A 22,511-nucleotide genomic window follows, 5' to 3' on the forward strand; every position below is an offset into this window, starting at 1 on the left:
ATGGGAAAGGATCTAATTTCAAGTTCAGAAAACATCTTTTGCTTTGTTTACAGTTGAAAATGTTGTTAATAGACTGATATGAAAAGGCCACACATTTAGTCACATTGTGAGAAACATCCCATTTACCCCCATTGGGCCTCATTCATGAAACTATATAAATTAAAATAAATAAACTAAATTAATATATGAGTAAATACAGAGTAATTTGCGTATAAAACAGACCTTCCTGAAAATTCTCCTTCAGATTCACAAACACTGCATAAATATCAAAGTTTACGTTAGAAGGGATTTACACAAAAATTAGTTTTACTCGTGTTTCGCGATTGACAGAAAAGAAGTCTGTTCAGAGTTCAGCATTTTGCTGGAGGTGTTGTTGTGCATTTCACATGCAGAGGGGTTAGCCAATCATAAGAGAGCTCATGTACATATAGAAATACGGTAACATTTTACAGTGAGATTCCATAAATTAATGTTAACTAATGTATTAACCAGACATGGGGACTTGTGACTTGGTGACTTGGACTCGAGTCGACTCGAGTCGCTATTTTTAGGACTTGAGACTTGACTCGGACTTGGAAGTTAAAGACTCGGGACTTGACTTGACTTGAGACACGATGACTTGAATGACTTGAGTGTTAATCACATCATGTTTTCAGTTTGAATATAAAATATATAAATTATTTTTTTAAATAAAGTTGATTACTCAGCTGGAGCGCAGGCTGAGAATAGCGTCGTGACTGGATCAGGACACTATCATCAGTCATGCCCTCTCTACCTTACACACACCACGCCCACTTAAATCAGATATCACATCACATCAACATGTCAGCCTGAGAGGTACCGAGGGTCATCGCTTTTGTCTTCAATAGTTCGCGCCTAAAAACGCGTGGAAAACGCTAGTCGCGCCGCTTTCTCCGTCTTTCCAAAGCGCTCGGGCAGAAGTGCTCCTGGGGCGTCTGTCGTTGCTAAGCATCCATGACACGCTCTCTCTCAATGAAAACGCGGAAATTTCAGCAAAGGATAAATGGATTTGCAGCACTAAAAATCTTTTGCAGTAGCTCTGCTACTAAATTCATTTTAAAATGGCAATCCATATACAGCTATGAACAGCTGTTCCTTCATCTTAGCTGAGCTTTCAACGTTGATACGAGAAAGGATGAAGCTGATTGGTTAGTTATTGTCACATGACCTGCAGTGCGCTTGCAGCAATCTGAAAAGTTTAGATGTTGAGGGCGTTGCTTCCATTATAAGCGCGCATACCGCGCGCCTACATTGGAAATAACGAACTTGCGCGCACAAAATACGTGATGTGAACAGCCCCTAATGATCCGCTAGCAGGCCGTCAAAAAAACGCATTCCAGGGGCGGCGCTAGGGTTGGGCTAAGGGGGCATAAGCCCCGAATATTTTGTTACCTTGTCTTTCTCATAGAGCAAAACAATTGATCAGAAAAACAAATGTAGCTGCCGCGATTACCCAGTCATGACAAGTGCATATTACATACATATATATATATATATATATATATATATATATATATATATATATATATATATATATATATATATATATATATATATATATATATATATACACAGTACAGAATATAAATAGGACGTATTTTCAGTTGTTTCATACTTTTTTGTTATGTACAGTACAGACCAAAAGTTTGGACACACCGTCTCATTCAAAGAGTTTTCTTTATTTTCATGACTATGAAAGTTGTAGAGTCACACTGAAGGCATCAAGGGCTATTTGACCAAGAAGGAAAGTGATAGGGTGCTGCGCCAGATGACCTGGCCTCCAGTCACTGGACCTGAACCCAGTCAAGATGGTTTAGGGGTGAGCTGGACCGCAGTCAGAAGGCAAAAGGGCCAACAAGTGCTAAGCATCTCTCGGGGAACTTCTTCAAGACTGTTGGAAGACCATTTCAGGTGACCACCTCTTGAAGCTCATCAAGAGAAAGCCAAGAGTGTGCAAAGCAGTAATCAAAACAAAAAGTGGCTACTTTGAAGAACCAAGAATATTACATATTTTCGGTTGTTTCACACTTTTTTGTTATGTATATAATTCCATATATAATTCCACATGTGTTAATTCATAGTTTTGATGCCTTCAGTGTGAATCTACAATTTTCATAGTCATGAAAATAAAGAAAACTCTTTGAATGAGAAGGTGTGTCCAAACTTTTGGTCTGTACTGTACATAACAAAAAAGTATGAAACAACTGAAAATACGTCATATTTATATTCTATACTCTGAGAGAGAGAGAGTGTGTGAGAGAGAGAGAGAGAGAGAGAGAGAGAGAGGAGAAATGTAACAGTTTAATGTTGTATGTAAACTGTGTTTGAGAGAGAGAGAGAGAGAGAGAGAGAGAGAGAGAGGTGTTCAGAGAGGAGTCTGTTGGATGTTTAGTTTTATGGACTCAATGTTGAAAATGTAAAACATTTCAAACACTGTTGGCAGAAGTGAAAAATAAATAATTTTAGGAACATACAATTTTGTTTGATTCCATGATGTGTTTTACTGAACATGAGTATTTACATTTAAATTATTTTAATTTACTGACAGTTACTTATATCTTGTCTTTTAACTTTATTAAGATCAGATTCTGCAGGTAAAATAACAATATTAAGGTGACTTGACTTGGACTTGACTTGACATAGCTTGTGACTTGACTTGACTTGACTTGCCCAAGAAAAAAATACTTGGGACTTACTTGAGACTTGAAGGTTAAGACTTGAGACTTACTTGAGACTTGCACATGTGTGACTTGGTCCCATCTCTGGTATTAACTAACAAAATATGACCATACTTATTTTTTTTTTTTACAGTATTTACCTAACTTTAATTCACAGTGCATTAACTAATGTTAATAAGCACAAATTGTGATTTTAATAATGCATTAGTAAATGTTGACATTAACATTAACTAAGATTAATAAATGCTGTAGAAATATTCTTAGTTTGTTAACTAAAGCAGTTAACTAATGAACCTTATTGTAAAGTTTTACAAGAAGTACATGTAGAGGACACAATGGCAAAACCAGCCTTGATTCTATGGGTCAGAGAGAAGTGCACAATGATTAAGATCAAACAAAATAACTAAGTTTTGTAATATGGTGGTATATCTGTTGTAGGATGTGTTTGACCATTTACAGACTCCTGGTAATAAGCCTCAGCAAGGTCAGGGGTCAGAGACTCCTCTGTCAGAGGTCATTGAGAAGAACCTTAAAGCTGCAGTAGCCAACAGCAGCCGCAGCCATGTCACAAGCCTTGAAGACATGACTGCCAGTCCACACCTGGGAAAAGATCCTGAACCTGAGGTACACACACACACACACACACACATTCAACCTGTATGTGAATACAGATAAATACAGGTGTGTCTGTACCATGCAGGTGGAGCAGAAGGCTGCAGCTCCTCTCAGTGGGGTGGTGGTGTGTGTAAGCAAGAAATTAAGCAAGAAACAGAGTGAACTCAATGCAGTGGCTGCCTCTCTTGGCGCAGACTTCAGGTACATGCAAATCTCTGACTCTTACTCTCAAAGTCAGTCTAAAACTAATAATGTCATCTGAGGTGTTGCAGGAGATGCAGTATATATCTATTTTTTAACCAAAGGGATGGAGTCTTATGGATTTTCTCTCGTATAGGTGGTTGTGTGACGACTCTGTCACTCATTACATCTACCAGGGTAGAGTGGGAGACAACAGTAAAGAATATAAAGCTGTCAAAGAGAGAGGACTGCACATAGTGTCACAACTCTGGCTACAGGCTGTACGTACACAGAAGTACATCTTAATACATATCTCACAAAACAAGGTGTCTTTGTATAATTTTTGTAAATATTCAGGGTTCTTTGATGAATAAGAATAGCATTTACAGCATTTATTTGAAAAACAAACTTCTGTTACATTACACATGTTCTCACTATCACTTTTAATATATAATTTTTTTTTAAGATTTCTGTAGTTCATATTATATTTATTATATCATCATGCACCAAACAATGTAAACTATTTTATAGGTACATTTAAAATGACCTCAAGGCATAGTGAAAAGTTAGGAGTTTAAATCCAGTTGTCCATTTTATTTTCAGTGTGCAGATGAGCAAAAGCATGTGTCTGAGTCACTCTACCCTTTTACATTCAATCCCAAAATGAGCCTCACCATGAGTCAGGTGGCAGATACCACTCAGAGGTCACCTCCTCCTTCCACTCCCCGCACCAGACTCAGGGCATGTAAAGAAAATGAGGAGACAAGGGTGAGGAATTTATACCTTGCACTGCACTACCCATACTCTTCAATCATGTTGCACTTCAAAGCTGTAACTGTCCACATTTTCATGCTATGTCAGTCTATGCATTGCCAACGCGTGCGTTCACGTTCAAACTCACCTGTCTCGACTCAATAATAAGACTGTCTGAAGGCACAAGGCAAGCATAAAAGTCGCTCTGGACAGTTGACTGTCGAGCGATGTGTGAAGTTGTCTGCATGCAGTGCCACGCATGAATCCTAAGCGCGATCACAGACATCAACATGCGCGTCTTGGCGAATATCCTAGTAAATACGTTAAGTTAGGCCTATGTCTTAACATAAATTGTTGAGAAAGACAACGTGTGTATCAGTATTTGGATCCATGCTTTCGGTCTTAAAGTGAAAGCGAACTAGCAATAAATTTCTGTTAAAGAATACAAATTCTCTCACTGCTCTTGACTGAGCAACTTTTGTAACTTTAATAACTTGTAACTTTAGATTAATCTGTTTAATTTATACAATAAAGACTGTAAAGAGGGTTATTTTACATATAATATTACATTTTGTACCTTAATATTTCTTTTATACCTACCTGAAAAACCAGAAATGTTAAATTAATTAAATTAATATATTATACAGTAACTGAAAAGGTGTCGTTTTATTAGGCTATTGATGCACACTTTCTTTGTGAAATTGAAATATAGCAAAACTAAATAGAAATTTTTAAATGAACACCAGATCAAAAAAGTTACACACATAAAATCAATCCCTTAATATGAACAAACTAAGGCTTAGTCTGTGCTGTTTCCATTCAAAATTAGAGGCAACCACTTTATTTTAATCATGATCTAAGCAAAGATGCAGCATACATGCAGCATGAGTAGTTTTAATCTATTTTAGACTTTATCATTTCGAAATTTGCAGCAAAAACAGAATGGTTTGACTTTAGTTTTGTGAAACTATACTGCATAAAACATCTGATTGAAACAGCAGATGAGCTGAATGAGACGCGGATTCACTTTCCGTCAGTAGGTGGCGCTCGTTAACAGCATGATGCAGTGTTTCCTGGGTTACCGCTGTAAACATAGCAGAATGTGCTCATGAATACTACTTTAATATGCATTGTTCAGAGGCAAGATGGAAAAGAAAATGCAGTGTAAAAGTTTCTTAAGATAGTTCCCCTCAGAGATACGTTCAAATAAACTACTCCAATTGTATCGCAATATTTTTGGTATCTCAACCGATTTGAATCGTCAAATATTTTAATTGATTTTCGACCGGCTTACTGTAAATTGTTACATCCTTAATGTATATGAATGTATATAATGCTTTAAATTATTTATTTATTTTCAAGCTTAGCCCTGTTGACAAAACCACAGACCTCTCAACCTCTCAGTGTGTCAGTTTGGGAGAGCCAGAGAAAGATCAGACCAAAGGCACTGAGAAAAGTGAGTCCTCTTTAAAGATGTTTCTTTGATTCATGCATTAAATCTCTGTGTTTGTCTCTGACTGAGCTAAAGTCACAATTCTTCTCGCTCAGATCTCACAGAAACACTTGAGATGAGAGAGAGTCTTCAAAGGCAACTTCAGGAGATCATGTCTGCTACTAAACTGACCAGCGGTCGCCGAGGCTCCTTGCGGTTGGCCAGAACTGGCTCAGGGGGACTAGACTCACCCCACACCCCGGACAGCCTGGGGCGAATGGGAAGACGCAGCCGTACTTTAGAGGCCCTACGGTACAAAAACAATCTAGCTAGTTGGAGTGGGCGATATGACCAAAATCGTATATCATGATATGAGTAATTTTAATTGACGGTAGCAGTGTATATTACAGTGTAGTTGTTTTTGTTTTAAATATAATATAATTTTTTTGATAACATAACATTTTAATAGTAATTTACACTAGTGTTAATATCACAAAAAAACTAATTTTATCCAAAATGTAAAAAAAGCTCACTGAAGACAAGTAAAGAAAACTGGTATAACTAGACCAGTTGGGGTTGCCAGTGGGGGGACTAGTTCACCACAGATGTCCGGTAAGAGACATAAAGATGCAGGTTAAGTCTTTGATGCATTTATTTTCTTCACAACAATTCACAAATGTTGCAGACATTACATTGGTGTTGTTTCCATCTGGGTGTGGTCTTTAACAAAAGATATAACAACAAGTTAGTATAAACAAATCAATAAAGTAGGTAAATTCATACAAAGAAGGTAGCAATATACACTTAAATGAACAACCTACATAAGAATGTGTGATGACAACCAGTAATTGCATTTAAAGTACCTTAAACAATGAATATCAACTAAAATTCAGAAGGGTCACAGCTATCAAAAGCTGAAGTACATAAATAAACTTACTTGGTTCATCTAACATACGCACACAACACCAACACTTGAGAAAGCCTCGAGTACATTTGCTTTCACCTACTCGGTGCAGGCTATTTCTACCAAACATTAATCATTGCCACCTGCTGGAAATGGGCGGAGCGTAGTGTCTTCAGGTTGCTGCGATGACATCACATTCAAACACTGGCTGATCACCAGAAAACTTCAAAATAAAAGCTTGTTTACAGCGGGCCTTTTTAACAGCCGCCCCCAGATTTCTAAAGAATGTGGAAATCTGTACATTATAAAAAGGCAAGTCAATTTCAATCTGGTATCCCAGGTAGCTGTACAACCTTTGCCACAGGTCGCACATAAGACTTGTCCTTAACTTTCACTTCAACAGTCCTGATTCTATTGTCAAACCCCGGGAATACTTGAGAGATCTGACCAATGGGCCATAGGGCCCTGGGAAATTGAGGGTCCACAATCATAACAGTAGTTCCCACCTTGATATCGGGTGACTCTCGCTGCCACTTGCTGCGAGTCTGAAGACCAGGCAAATAGAACTTGATAAACCGCTTCCAAAAGTGATCTGCTATAATTTGGCTATGGCGCCAACAATGTCGACTCAACAGTTCACTTTGGGGGTACAACACTTGAGGAAGGGACGAATCAGGCCGCCCCATAAGAAGCGAATTAAGAGTAATAGGATCTGGATCAGAGGCATTGGATGATGTATAACTCAGGGGTTTAGAATTTATAATCCCTTCAATCTCGATGAGCACAGTTTGAAGGGTTTCCTCTGGTATTGGTTGAGTTCCCAGAGTAACCTGTAGAGCCTGTTTCAGGGAACGAATTTCCCTTTCCCAACACCCACCGAAATGTGGGGCATGAGGCGGGTTGAATCGAAAGATAATCTGCTGACTGGCAAGTTGTTCCTGAAGCTCCGGAACTAGTTCAGCATATGTCTGATGCAACTCCCTTTCCCCTCCTTTAAAATTAGTACCTTGATCACATAAAACCTCAAAAGGTTTCCCACGTCTGGCTATAAATCGTCTGAGGGCCATCAGGAAGGAGTCGGTGTCAATTCTTGGGAGAAGATCAATATACACAGCACGTGTAGTCATGCACTTGAATAGAATACCCCAGTGCTTCTCACTTTTACGTCCAATCTTTACGGAATATGGCCCGAAACAGTCAATGCCAGTCGAATAGAAGGCAGGTTTAAATAGACGTAGTCTGGCAGGAGGTAGGTCTGCCATCCTGGGTATCTGTGGGGTTTTGCGAAACTTCTGACACAATGGACAATCTTTGCGCTGATAACGTCGAATTGCTTCCCTACCCCGAAGAATCCAGTATTTCCTACGCATCTCCGCCAGTATTCTCTCAGGACCTGGGTGGAATAGCTTAGTGTCATATTCCTTAATGAGAAGGGTAGTGACTGGATGCCGGGGGATCAAGGATAATAGGATGCTTCGACTCGGGCTCAATCTCTTCACAGCAGCGAAGACGACCTCCTATCCTTAGGAGTTTGCTTGCAGCGCCAAGTTCGGGGGCGAGGCAAAGCAGTCGACTGTTGGTCTGTAGTGGTTTTCCTGCCGTAAGCTGTGCCATCTCAGAAGGAAAGCTTTCCCCTTGAGCTTGCTGAAGGATAGCCATTTCAGCATGTTGAAAGTCCTCAGCTGATACATTGATCCCATGTTCCCCAAGAGATTCTACTGTTGCAGTCAATAAATCTTGGAAGGTCAGAAATTGGTTTGGATCAGGGATAGACAAACGAAGTACAGTATTAGTCAGACCACAGAATGTAGAGTTTCTTAATTCATCACCAGCTATGGAACAGGATGGCGGTGGAACCGGCCACTGATCAGATGGGAGTTGAAGGTATGTTGGTCCCGTATTCCAACGGCTTTGTGGTCCAAGTTCTGCCAGCCTTTTACCTCGAGTGATGTCATCAGCAGGGTTACTTTCTGAATGCACATAGCGCCATTCCCAGCAGCTGGTAAGGTCCTGAATCTCTGTTATTCGTGTACCAACAAAAACCTTGAATCGGCAGGATTCAGATTTAATCCAGGTCAAAACTGTGGTGGAATCAGACCAAAGAAAAACTTGATGAATGGGCAAAGTCAATTCATTCTGCAGGATCTTTGCTAACTGGGCCCCAGTCAGGGCTGCACATAGCTCTAAACGAGATATTGACAGACGTTTCTTAGGAGCCACTCTTGATCTGGCCACTATGAAGGTGATCTCCACTTCTCCCCTTTGATCTACTGTTCGAAGATAGGCAACAGACCCATAGGCACTCTCGGATGCGTCACAAAAGATATGGATCTCACGCTTGCTTGAAACATCATCCTTTGGTGCACTGCAGTAGCATCTGGGTAAGACTATCTTTTGTAGATCACTGAGCTCTCCTGCCCATCTGTTCCACTCATTGACTAAGTTCTCAGGTAGTTTAGGATCATCCCAGTCCCTCTTCTTTTCCCATAATCGCTGTACTATTACCTTTGCACGTGTGGTATATGGGATAATGTAGCCGAGAGGATCATATTGGCTAGCAAGCACTTTATAGATGTTGCGCATGGTAACCTCTTGGCACTCTACAGCACGGAGCTTATAGGACAAGGTATCAGTTTCACATTTCCACTGAAGTCCAAGCACTGATTCATGGTTGATGGCATTACTCTTTGCAATCCATTGCTCAGCACTGTCAGATCTGGATGCCACTGGTAGATGACTAATGGTTGAGGGTGTATTGCTGGCCCATTGCCTGAGTTTGAATCCTCCCCCTGCTAAAACACTTTGCAGCTGGTCTACCATGAGCCTTGCTTCATCTACAGAAGGCAGACTTTGCAGATAATTGTCAACATAAAACGCCTTTAGTACAGCATCACGTACCTTGTCACCAGGCTGACTATTCTCCAGGATGTGCTTCTGCAAGGCAAAGACAGCACAACATGGGCTACTAGTGGTGCCAAAGGGTAGAACTTGCCATTCATAGATTCTAGGCTCCACTTCTCTTTGTAGATCTCTCCATAAGAAACGGAGAAGGGGCCGATCCTCTGGAAGGAGTCTAACCTGGTGGAACATTCCTTTAATATCACTACAGATCGCGATTGAGTGCTCCCGGAATCTTAGTAGCACAGCCAGTAATGAAGAAGTCAGAGTTGGCCCTGGAAGTAACAATTCATTGAGATTGTTCCCTTGAAACTGGAATGAACAGTTGAAAACCACTCGATGTTTCCCATTATGTTCAACCATGTGATGTGGGATATACCAACTTATTTGAGCGTCTTCTGCTCCTGACTGCAATTCAGCAATGTAGCCTGCCTGCTCCAGTCTTTTAATCTCAGCCTGGTAGATAGCTGCTTGCTCAGGGGACTTCTTAGCTGAGGCATTACTGCTTCTTTAGGTGCACAAAGAGGGGGCATATTTTGGACCCTTAGCAGTGTTGGTAGCATGTCACTTAATCCCATCAACATCAACTCTAGAAGTTCTTTGTTCCAGTAGTTTCATTGTCTGCTGGTCTTGTACTGATCGAGTACTCATTTTCTCATCTCTCCACGGAAGGACATCCAGTTGCCAGAGTCTTTCGAATTGTTCATGCAACATAGCAGAGGGTGACCAACTTGTTGTGAACAGACACTGTTGCTCTCGAAGAAGATGCTGTAAATTTAATTAATTAAATTAAAAAGGTTAAAGGAAACAGCCGCCCCATGCAGGACCTTTAATTCTTGTCTGACAGTACGCAGGGGCAAGTCCTCTGGATTACCTTCCAGTTTCAGCTGGGTTGCTGCAGTATTTAACAAGATGTTTCTTTCGGAGCCATCATCCAGAATGGCATAAGCGGTCATCGATCGATCTCCATTTCTTAGAATCACTTTACATATCTTCAACAGTACCTTACGACTTCCTGGGGGCTTGTCAATGAATAACACCTCATTTGCAGCCTCCCCCAAGACAGGGCTAGTGGATGGATCTTCTCCTTCCACTACTTTCTCCTTGTTCCATATATTAACATCATGAAGAACAAGCAAGTGACGACCATTGTATGTTTTGCAGCGCATTTTAAGGTTACACTCTGATGATCTATGGCCCCGTCCACAGCGCCAGCATCGGTTGTGCCCCTTAATCCAATTCTGCCTCTGAGACTTGGAAAGTTGAGAGAAATTTACACAGTTATTCAAAGTGTGTTTGTTGTTATCACAATAAGGGCAGTAAGCTTTCCCCTTGGTGATCTTAGCAGTGACAGCTGAGGAATGTGGTGGTGATGAAGGGTATTTCTCTGTGCCAAGCAGAACCTCTGTGCCCTTGTTGAATGATGTCAACCTCCTTGACCTATCCCTGGGCAAACTGGTTGAGTATCATCTGCCCGAACGGCTTACATACCTTGTGGAATCTTCTTGCACTTGGATTTCATATTCTAACCAGTCTGCTTAGTTAAGGAGGGTTGGAATCTTCACATCTAATGGATAAATAAATCTTCTGAAACTGCTACGCAGATCATGTGGCAACTTACTCAGAAGTCTGGACACATGCGAGCCACATCTTAATTCCACCATGCCAGGCTTACCTAGTTGTTTCAGCATTCCCACCAAGGATCTCACCCTCAGAGCATACATTCGAAAAGTTTTAATATCTCCAGTGCTGATGCCGGGCCCATCCATCAATTCCACTATGCGCTGTAATGCTAACTGATGTGGCTGGCCATACTGTTTATTGAGAGCATCCATAGTGTTGGTATAAGGATGACGTGAACTACTGTAAGATTCAGCAATTAACAGAGCCTCTTCAACCTTGAGATGTTCTGGCAGGATATGAAATTTAAAGCGTTCTGTAGCATCAGCTGGTAGAATGTTTTCTAAAGCAATCTTAAGCCGTGCAAACTCTCTGGGGTTTGGGTAAATCAGGTCAGGAATTGTAGGAGTAGGGCCACGATATACTCTTTCCTGGTCAGTAGTTGGACTCAGAGAGTGGTGGTGCCGTCTCTTGCTCCTAAAAGACAAGCTGTGCCGTCTGGAAGAATATTGTGGAGATCCAGAAGGAACATAACTTCTTATGGATAACATAACTTCTTAACAATTGCTGGACTGGTATTAACATTCTTCTTCCTGGATGAGCTCAGGGACAGATTTCTCATGCCCTCAACAGAAGTGGACAAACTTTCTTGACTGCTTGAACCCTCATAGCTCTCCACACTTTCTGCTGAACTACTATCTTGCGATGCATTGTAAGAGGCTTGGGCATAGTTTGAATTTGCTACAGGTTCAGCTACTCTTGGCTTTCTAGGGGCTGGAACTGGTTTAGGGCGGTCTCGGGCTTTGGACTGACAAGGTACAGGAAAGGTAGACAATGCCTGAGGAGGCTGTGACTGATTCTCCCAACTTAACAATTGTTTCACCTCCGCTTGTAGCTGAGACATCTGAGATGTAAACTTGGCGTTGGCCTGCTTAAGATCATCTCTTTCCTCCTTCAGCTTCTGAACTGTAGTAATCAGGCAACTTTGTTGTCTCCTTAAATCAGCATTTTCTTCTCTCAAGGTTTCAACCTGCTGATCCCATCGATCTGTTACATACCACTGTTGAGGACTGTGATAGTCACGGTGATGTGCTGCTACATGTGGGGTGTCCATCCTGACATCCTCCTCAGGTGACACAGCACAGGGGGTTTAATGGGAATAGCTAGGTTGTGATAAGGATCTTTGTAGATTGTAGCCAGTCAAGTCATAATCCTGCAAGTGTGCAGGCAGAGATGATTGTCTCCTGGGCCGCTCAACAGGAACATCATCTGATGGCTGCATCTCCATAGCTGTGGAAAACTCTAGTTCCGGCTCGAAGGACCATAAAGAAAACTGGTATAGCTAGACCAGTTGGGTTGCCAGTGGGGGGACTAGTTCACCACAAATGTCCGGTAAGAGACATAAAGATGCAGGTTAAGTCTTTGATGCATTTATTTTCTTCACAACAATTCACAAATGTTGCAGACATTATATTGGTGTTGTTTCCATCTGGGTGTGGTCTTTAACAAAAGATATAACAACAAGTTAGTATAAACAAATCAATAAAGTAGGTAAATTCATACAAAGAAGGTAGCAATATACACTTAAATGAACAACCTACATAAGAATGTGTGATGACAACCAGTAATTGCATTTAAAGTACCTTAAACAATGAATATCAACTAAAATTCAGAAGGGTCACAGCTATCAAAAGCTGAAGTACATAAATAAACTTAGTGGTTCATCTAACATACGCACACAACACCAACACTTGAGAAAGCCTCGAGTACATTTGCTTTCACCTACTCGGTGCAGGCTATTTCTACCAAACATTAATCATTGCCACCTGCTGGAAATGGGCGGAGCGTAGTGTCTTTAGGTTGCTGCGATGACATCACATTCAAACACTGGCTGATCACCAGAAAACTTCAAAATAAAAGCTTGTTTACAGCGGGCCTTTTTAACAACAAGTAAACGGTTATTACAAACAGTAGTACAAAAAAAAACAAAACAGTTTCAAATGTTTAAAAACAATGTATATTCTTCACTGTGTAAATTAAATATATATTTCTTGTTAGCAAAGTTACAAAAGTGATTAGTCGAGCAGTAAGAGATTTTCTCTTTTGTTGTTTTATTAACATTAATGACAGACGGCAGGGATATTAGACTGCTGTCGCTTTAAGAGTTGCCCGCATCCAGTGGCTTAAATTTGCTTGTTTTTAAAAAGCAATGCTTAAAGACGTGTGCAAACGTTACGTTTTCTTGACAACGTAGCACAGCAATGTCACGTGAGCGTATAAGCGCAATAGAGAAGACAGTCAAAATTTTTACAGATTAGAAAAATTTCTGCCGGTTAATCATGTTTACCAGTATATCAGCTAGAGTACTCTCTCTGATCCCATCACTGTCTCAAAGTTTGCAGCATCTGTACAGCACAGTTTTTAGTTGTTCACTAGGGAATGTAAGACACAAAACATGTTCTTGTTTCTGTTGGTGTGCCTCAGATGCTGGTTTTCATTGAGCTGTTACATCACTTTTTCTTAATGAATGTTGCATTTTTAAGATTGCATGATTAAAGATTGTGTTTTGGCAGGATGTCACGTCAAATGGCTGTGGACCTGAATACAGAGCCGTCCCAGAGTGAGCAGATCGTGTGGGATGACCCCACAGCACGAGAGGAGAGAGCTAAGTTGGCTGATAACCTGCAGTGGCCTGGTAGCCCCTCTCAGCACTCTGAAACCCTCGCCATCGTCCCGCCGCCCCTCTCTGACCACACAGCCAGTGGCAGGGTCTCCATGACCGACTCTGAACTTGTGGAAATGGGTATGAGAAAAATATTTGATTTCTTTAAATTGTTATACTTTTACAAATACACTTCTAATCAGAAGTTTAGATTTGGTTTCATTTTTACTTTTTTTTTAAATAAGTATCTGATGCTCACCAAGGCTGCATTTAATTTGATCAAAATACAGTCAAAAAAATAAATATTGTTGAAATAATATTGCAATTAACAAACATATAAACTTTACAGTTTAAAATGTAATTTAAAGCTGTAAGTGCAAAGCTGAATTTTCCAACTAATAAAATTAGCAGCACTCTGCACTTTTTGTTTTCATAAACATTAAAACATTAAAAATACAGTTCTAATGATAATTAAATATGAAATCATAATAATAACCATCTGGGCTTTTTATTGTGGTTTATCATCAGACTGGTTTTCTGCCTAAATGCATCCTTTCTGAATAATGGTCTTAATTAAAAAATAAAAATAAATATATATTTATATCTTACTGAGCCCATACTTTTGAACTCTAGTGTAAAAGGGTGAAATTGCATTACAGATGTTCTGATTCAGCATTTCTGACACTTTCCAGCTGCTTTTGAAGTCATCGATGCACAGCTGAAGCCAAAGGTGAACCCACCTCCAATTGACACGCTTCAGAGCCCTGAAACACATGAAGCACCTACTCTTGCTTTCCACACCTCTAAACCTGCAGTCCCTTCCCTTACACAGGTACACACATACTGTACACACACACACACACGGCTGTTTTTGAGTGGCTCAGTACTGTGATACAGCTATATAAATAAGCTTGTGGAGTTTTATTATATACGTAACCGTTCGTTCTGATTCTCAAATCTGACTGGACAAGAGGCTTTCCAAGAGTGCTTATATTTCAACAATCTCAGCCCTGCGACTTGACTCTCGATGTGTTTTAAACAGGCTGTCAGACAGTGCAAGTTACATTGTTATGCCAGTAGATGACAGCAAGTGGCTACCTTTATGAGTGGGTCATTAAAACATTCTGAACTAACATGTTTAAAAATGCTAATTCATTCATTAATGAAATAAGGTGTTAAAATTAGTTGAACTTTGAGTGCCACTTTACAAAGCTCAGTCACCAAGCAAAATGTCACTTGGGGTAACGTATAGAGATGAGTGGCATTGATTCACTGCTTTGAAACCACACTCTTGTTATGATTAACTTATTTAACATCAATGCACATTCATTAAGTGGAAAACAAGAGCATTAAAAGAAAAAATGTGAACATGTGGTTGTTTGCATGACAGCATTGTGCACTCCTGTCCATGGAGAGCATTTATAATTGATTTTCAAATCTGATCTACTAGATCTCTCAGAATCAGGTTGAAGATGAGGATGAGGAGGAGGTGGTAAAGGATCCTCCACGTTTCCTGCTGTCTTCATTAAACCCACAGGAACGCATAGACTACAATCATCTCATAGAGGAGCTAGGTTAGTACACAAAGCAACATTTCTTTTACTTTTTATGCTGTTCGTCAGTGTACCTAACTGCACTGAATTCAATTCAGGGATGTTGAATTTTCTAAATCTACTAATCAGTTAATTAAACCTTCTCTAAAATTAGATCTGTTGTCAGATTCCTGTCAGACTCATGTGAGCTTTCACAAAATGCTTGTTTAGTAATAACTCTACTGACATTTTTGAACTATTTAACACTTTCAGCAAAGACATTTATAATGTTACAAAATATTTATATTTTAAATTGTTATTTCTGAATTTGGTTCATCAAAAATTATCTATTTCTAAAAAATAAAAATAAAAATCCTAAAAAAATATTGGTTTGTGCTAAAAATAGAAATGAAATTAATACATTGCTAATGATTCAACTGAGGCTGTTTTTTTTAATATAATTCAACAGTGCACAATTAATCTCCATCTCTGTATATTGCTGAGTTTGGGTTTATTATAATGTTCATCTAGGAACGTAATGTGTGCCATTTCATCAGATTTGTAAGGTAAATCATTTATAAACCTACAAAAAACAAAGGAGAATACATCATTATCTTCCTGAACATGCTGTCTGTTCATCACAATTTCAAAATAAAAGCTCAAACCCTCACTCTTTCACTTTTTGATGTCCGTTTAAGAAATTACAGTGGCTTTAGCAATTCTATGGTAAAGAAATGGGCAAATATTAAAGATTAAGTGGACATTTAAATTAAATGTTGCTTAGTCAATATTAATCAAGGATTAGTTTGTGCGGTTAAGTGTAAAAACAATCTCCAGGCCGTTGGCGCCTCTGCAGATATTTGTTATATTGTATAAGGTACTTTAAGTCTATGTATTTTCAGTTTTGTTCAATAAATCCATATGATAATTGCTTTTGATAGTTTATACCAATTATGAATGCCTCATAGCTATGATATATGTATTTAAGTCATTTTAAAGGCTATTGTTTGCTTACATCTATTTTTATTATCTAAAAAAATGTATTATAATCATCCGGTTACTCCATTAATCATCAGAATAATCCACAGATTGCATGATTACCAAAATAATCATTAGTGACAGCCCTAAATTCAACATTGATATTAATGAGAAGAAATCTTTCTTGAGCATGAAATCCACATATTACAATTACCGTATTTTCCAGACTATAAGTCGCACTTTTTTCATGATTTGGCTGGCCCTGCAACTTTTAGTCAGGTGCGACTTATTTATCAAAATTAATTTGACATGAACCTAGAGAAATGAACCAAGAGAAAACATTACCGTCTCCAGCCGCCAGAGGGCGCTCTATGCTGCTCATTGCTCCTGTAGTCTACACTAAGCAGCATAGAGCGCCCTCTTGCGGATGGAGATGGTAATGTTTTCTCTTGGTTCTCAGTTCTAAATAAATGCCACTTATAGTCCAGTGCGACTTAAGTTTTTTTCCTCATCATGACTGATTGGACTTATAAATTATAAATTACATTTTAAGATATATTAAAGAAAAAATACGTTCTATTTAAATGGTAATCTACAATATTACTGTTTTACTGTATTATATTCAGTTGTTGTATTCCATACCTAATTGGATGTTTCATGTGCAGGTGGTGTTGTGCTGGAGAAGCAGAGTTTCGACCCCAGCTGCACTCATGTTGTTGTTGGCTATCCTCTGAGGAATGAGAAGTACCTGGCCGCTATGGCAGCAGGCAAGTGGATTCTTCACCGCTCGTATCTGGAGGCCTGCCGTGCAGAAGGACACTTCATACAGGTGTGTGTCTTCATTTGTGATCGGTGTCTTTCAGTGAAGAAAGATGAGGATGTTCATGTCCTGTATGTCTATTAGGAGGAGCAGTACGAGTGGGGCAGCAGCTCTATCCTGGACGCGCTGCCATCCATCAACTCTCAGCAGAAGAGACTGGCACTGGCAGCCATGCGATGGAGGAAAACACTACAAGGTTGCTCAAACACGGAGGTACGCATAAATATGTTGTGCTTGGATGAGCATGCAAGTGCATGGCGCAGCACCTAATGCGGTTGATGTGCAGGGAGCGTTTGGTGGCTGGACTGTGATGCTGAATATTGACCAGGCCAGAGAGGCTGGATTCAGACGGCTGCTGGAGTCCGGGGGAGCCAAGGTCTGTTTTCTTTTGAATCCACAATGATTCCATAAAAAAAACATGGGTTTTCTGTGACTTAAGAAGCAGTATTTCTGTTTCTCCCTCCATCCTTTGTGTTGTTTCTCCTGTATTGACCCTTTCTCCTCCTGTATAGGTGTTGCCAGACCCTTCTCCCTTGCGGTTTAAAGAGACCACTCACCTCTTTGTGGATTTTAGTCGGTTGAAACCGAGTGACGTCAGAGTGGATGTCAGTGGAGCTGCAGCTCAGGGAGTCAAATGTCTTAAACCAGAGTACATTGCTGATTACCTCATGCAGGTGAGAGATGATGTTTCCGATATAAATCACACTCCTGTTTAGGGCAGTACACTTTGGGGAATTTTTTTTTTTTTTTTCTTATAGCTCCTGGTTTGCTGTGCTTGTTTGTAAGGCTGCAGGATTCTGCCAAAATTGTGTAATTATACATCAGTATGAGTATAAAACAATCATCAGTCAGTTCAGCTGTCTTCATTTCTTCATTTACAAACATGTAGCCATCAGGCTTCTCTTTTCCTGACATGCTCTTTTGTTGGAAAGCGGTTTTCATTACAAGTTTATGAAGAAGGTTTGCATTTGTTGCTTTCCCAAATGTACATTTCAAACAATCCAAACACAGAGCAATCAGCTCTGTAAAAGAAAAGTGCCACACTACACTCGGAAACATGCAGTGTTTTCATTGGCTAAGTCTTAAGGGATTTCAGTTTTCTGTTGATTAATCGTGAAGCCGTACACCTGGCATTAAACTACCAGAAGCTGTAATGATGGAAATCTCAAATCTGTCACAGTAATGGCTTGTTTTGTTCCGATCTGAATTAGTTTTTGAGGCAACAAGTATGATTTAATAGATATTTAAATTGCTTAATTTTTTTCAGGAGCCTTGTCCTTCAATGGACGCTTACTATCTCCCAGGAGCAGCGGCTGAGGAACTAGAAAAGGTTCAAGATACATCTTCACGCAAACGAAAAGCCTCTGGGAACATGTCCACATTGAAGAAGAGTCGTTTGAGATGAAATGTAAAATTTCAAATGCTAATGCATTATGTATTTATGTGATTTTATTCGATTGTTACATTGTAGATAAAAAAAAAAAAACGTATTGTCAATAAAAAAAAAAATCTAAATGGGAACCACGGTCCAAGAAAAGTGAAGTGAAATAAGTGAAGGTGCGTTCTACTATGAAACTATGAAAGCCAGAAGTACTCAAGCTTGCATTTGTGTTATGCTAGACATTTCTAGTAGATGTACTACCACTTTCTGCCCTACAGAGGGAGGGTTGTTCACATGATGGAAAGATGAACAGACTTAAATAGTCATTTTATCCTTAAATTACACAGACACATTTTTTTTTTTTTTTTTTCAAACCGATCACAAATGGATGGATGAGTACCAGGTGCTTTGCAATTATGTAAAGGAAGACAAATTAAACATTGAGAAAATGATCTTTAATCATTATACTTCATAAAATGGAGTTCTTCATGGAATCAATTTAAAAGTGGTTTGTAATTTAGTTTGGTAAATCCCGATTGATGTAATGAGTAATTAATTTTTCTCGAGGTGTTGCTTCCAGTTCCTGTTTGACCTCTGATGTAATTCCTCTTACCAAAAGACATCAAAATCTTCTGTGTCCACAGCAACCGTTCCGTTACTAATGGCAACAAGTGCACAGATTTTTTTTTTTGATGCTGCTGCTGTCTAGTGTATGTCATAGATCCAATGCAGATTGTTATGACTTGGTCAAATACACATCAAATGATTGATCTCTTTCAGTGCTACTTTAGGGTTACTATAACATTTTAATGTGATTATAGGATTTTTAACCACACTTTTTTGCAGTGCCAATCCTTCTGACACAATTACTAATTTTAAAGGATATTATTTGTAATGCTTAAACTAACCCCCCCCCCCCCCCCTTCCCTTCTAAATAACAGATTACTGTTCATTTATTTTATTTTATTTTTACATGGAAGTGTGCATGGAATCCCTTGATAAGTGGATTTGCTTGAGAAGTCTGGTGGCCTACATGGGCATGTAAATGATTTACCCTGGTCATGGCTAAGCCTGCCACCAACCAACTGCTGGGACTGGGGGGTTAAACCACAGTCTCAAAGCCTCCGGATTACAAAGTTAGATCCCCCATTTGTCACAGAGTGAGGGAGGTGATAGGGAAGGGATAGGGGCTGCTCTGAATGCATGTTTCCCTTACCGAACACAAATCTGCTATCACCCTCGATGTGACTGCTCTCTGTTTCTGCCTTTGTGTTCCTTTGCTTCAGTCCTGAATGAGTAATTAAATGCAGTAAATTAACTACTTTTTTTACCCAAGCTCTATAGCCCTGTAACTGCTGGTGCAGATAAGGCCTCTTTGCTGCTTACCTGTCAACAAGACTGATTATTGGGACGAGTACAACCTAATGAGAATAAGCCACCCCACCAGGACCCCAATCTGACAGTAAAGCCATGTTGCTGTGGTAATAGGAGGAAAGGGAGCATGTTGTGAGGTTTATGACCAATGCCATGGAAAAAGTACATATTTCTGTAATGTATGAAAAGGGGTTAAGCCACAGCAACTGGTATAGAAATGGAACAGAAACAGAATGTCCCTTTGTTCCTGAGTGATTTCTGTGAATCTGTTCGTTTCAATTAATCAATTAAGTTTAATTATTGCAAGTCTCGCTCAGCGCTTCATATATGTTTCTATTGTAACACGTTTCTATTCTTTTCCAATTTCTATTCCCCGATCTGTGCTTTGGTGTGGTCCTCGGGGCAAAGCTGCCATCCTATCACAGGATAATTCACGTTAAACCAATGGAGACAGAACAATCTTCTCAGCCCAGTTCCCCCAAATGCTCGCTTGCTGATGCAGTAATATCTGCTCATTATTATTCTGGGGCCGTATGCGGTCCACGAAACGGTCTTAAAGAGCCAGGGTTACCGACACGCAGTTTATGAGCTGTCTGATATCACTCAACCTCCACCTGCTGCCTGTTGTCTTCAGATGAGCAGTCTGTGATCTAAACAGGCTATCTATGTGTTTGGGGAGGTGGAGAGATTTGCTGGATGGAGGCGGGGAGGGTTGAGCTGACCGCTCCGCTCGTGATGTGTCAGTCTACCGCGCGGGATGCCTCTCACTCGGACCGGTGACGCGGCGGCTGTGATGAGATGGAAGGAAGAGGTCTCGGACTAGACCCTGTGTAGGTACATCTGAACGCGTTATCTACTGCTATCGCTGCTTGTGTTGTCTTTGCGCAGGGTGACATCGTTAATTTGGTAGCTACCGTACTCGTTTTTTGAGCTTTGACTAATATCTTGTGATTTTTGAATGACTTTTGGGCTTTCCTTAATTGGCATTACACTCCTTGGAGTGATGCTTGTGTCGGACTGTTCAGTGTCTTCTTGATGCGATCTACCGAGTCATAGAGATGTGAATCCTAGCGACTCGATTGTGGTTCTCTAACAGTTCAATGTAAAATTATTTAGTAGTTAGTTATAAGGAGATTCATTATAAGGAGTTCGTATTTTAGGCTATTTACTGCCCCCAGTAGTCTCAGGTGATGAGATAATTTCAGATTTCAACATAAAAGGCATCACTAATAAAATAAATAAATAAATAAACATTTTAATGCAATTCTTTGAAAACAGGCCATACCAGTATATTACTCAAAATACTATACAACATGTGGCAGCATAATTCATTAATTTGTTAATTTATATGAAGACGAAACTCAAAATATGTTGCCTACAACTACACATTGTCACATGAAGTCAGACAAACTGCTTAAAGACCGCAGGCCTACATTATAACAGGAGGAAATGTCATTAATTCAGTAAAATATCCTGATCATAGGAATCATTCGCTGCGATTTATCAGAATTCCACTACACTGATTATTTATTTATTTAATTAAATAGCCTAGCCTACACTAAAAATTCCGATTCATAAGATTCATTCATTTGGGAATCGTACTACACTTGTCTCGTATCTTTTTTTATTTGCTTAACCAACTCAAAAGAGTCATTCGTTTAGGAATCGGATCACACTGGTGGCGCTGTGCTGGAAAGGCAACACCGTCAAGAGTAGCCTATTTATTTTATTTTATTTTTTTGTGACTGCGGAAAAAAATAAAATAAAAAAACTAAATTCCCCTATTTTCTAAATATAAACCGTACAAGAATATTGTTCCCCCAACCGTTGTCACTGAGTAAGGGCGCGCTCATAAACTAACACTGAATGGCTCATCCTTCAAAATTATCTCTCTCTCTCTCTCTCTCTCTCTCTCTCTCTCTCTCTCTCTCTCTCTCTCTCTCTCTCTCTCTCTCTCTCTCTCTCTCCAGTCAAACACAGACACTTGGGTATCAGCGTTTATTTATCGTGAGGTGTCGCTGAAGGAGAGTTGGGGACGCTTAACGGTATTCCCAGGCGTGAAAGATCATTGACTGTGTGTTTCATTGTCAGAAATCTAAGGATATAACACAGATCCAAACACCATGTTATGCTACAGGCGTCTTTGATCGTTTCCCATCATATTATTATAAGGTAAGATACATCAGAGCTTTTCTCAGCCTTCCTCCGGAACATTTTCCTTGTCTGCACCTGCACATAGACTGTGATTTGGAGGAAAACATGGTTTTGTATAGGCTATTTTTCTTTAGTTTAACACATTGAGATATTAAATGGATCAACCCGTTTACATTTTTGCACAGTACGTTAGCCTCTACTAGACTAGAGTTAAACTGGTAAATGGTTTCACATTTCTGTTGTTAACTTAACTGGCTGTTAATTGTTTGCATAAATTACTCAAGCTTTCCCAAGCACTATTCATTCTCAAATGATAAATTAATGAAAACAGACATAAAAAAGGCATCATTATTAATATTAGCCTATTGTTGTTTTTGTTTGTGGTTATCTTTAATCGTAATGCATTTTAGGTTTTATTGTTGTAGTCTAATGCTATATCAGAATAAAGTAATATGTCAGCAAATATTTAAATATGTCAGAAAGAAGTGATTGATTTTTGCATTGCTTAT

General features: G+C 39.5%; 2 protein-coding genes across 8 annotated transcripts in view; both read left to right on the forward strand.

Annotated features, from left to right (window-relative positions):
* The window catches only part of LOC127946193 (DNA topoisomerase 2-binding protein 1-A), a 29,060-nt gene extending 10,127 nt beyond the window's left edge, over positions 1 to 18,933 (forward strand). For 2 of the 3 annotated variants that reach the window (XM_052542580.1, XM_052542581.1), the window contains exons 15-28: positions 3,138 to 3,323; positions 3,400 to 3,515; positions 3,652 to 3,775; positions 4,098 to 4,262; positions 5,610 to 5,703; positions 5,796 to 5,991; positions 13,675 to 13,904; positions 14,456 to 14,595; positions 15,214 to 15,337; positions 16,939 to 17,102; positions 17,178 to 17,306; positions 17,380 to 17,469; positions 17,606 to 17,767; positions 18,361 to 18,933. In XM_052542580.1, the coding sequence (XP_052398540.1) occupies positions 3,138 to 3,323; positions 3,400 to 3,515; positions 3,652 to 3,775; positions 4,098 to 4,262; positions 5,610 to 5,703; positions 5,796 to 5,991; positions 13,675 to 13,904; positions 14,456 to 14,595; positions 15,214 to 15,337; positions 16,939 to 17,102; positions 17,178 to 17,306; positions 17,380 to 17,469; positions 17,606 to 17,767; positions 18,361 to 18,498 (2,058 nt within the window). In that variant the 3' untranslated portion in view covers positions 18,499 to 18,933. The remainder of the gene's footprint in view (positions 1 to 3,137; positions 3,324 to 3,399; positions 3,516 to 3,651; positions 3,776 to 4,097; positions 4,263 to 5,609; positions 5,704 to 5,795; positions 5,992 to 13,674; positions 13,905 to 14,455; positions 14,596 to 15,213; positions 15,338 to 16,938; positions 17,103 to 17,177; positions 17,307 to 17,379; positions 17,470 to 17,605; positions 17,768 to 18,360) is intronic. The other variant, XM_052542582.1, reaches the window with a different exon arrangement.
* Positions 18,934 to 19,420: 487 nt separating this feature from the next.
* LOC127946197 (transmembrane protein 108-like) overlaps positions 19,421 to 22,511 on the forward strand; it is a 52,254-nt gene continuing 49,163 nt past the window's right edge. The window contains exons 1-2 of one of the 5 annotated variants that reach the window (XM_052542594.1): positions 19,421 to 20,678; positions 21,819 to 22,020. In XM_052542594.1, the coding sequence (XP_052398554.1) occupies positions 21,977 to 22,020 (44 nt within the window). In that variant the 5' untranslated portion in view covers positions 19,421 to 20,678; positions 21,819 to 21,976. Of the gene's footprint in view, positions 20,683 to 21,818; positions 22,021 to 22,511 lie in introns of all 5 variants that reach the window. The other 4 variants (XM_052542595.1, XM_052542596.1, XM_052542597.1 and 1 more) reach the window with 4 other exon arrangements.

Source organism: Carassius gibelio, chromosome A24 (assembly GCF_023724105.1).
Source record: "Carassius gibelio isolate Cgi1373 ecotype wild population from Czech Republic chromosome A24, carGib1.2-hapl.c, whole genome shotgun sequence".
NCBI classification, from domain to species: Eukaryota; Metazoa; Chordata; class Actinopteri; order Cypriniformes; family Cyprinidae; genus Carassius; species Carassius gibelio.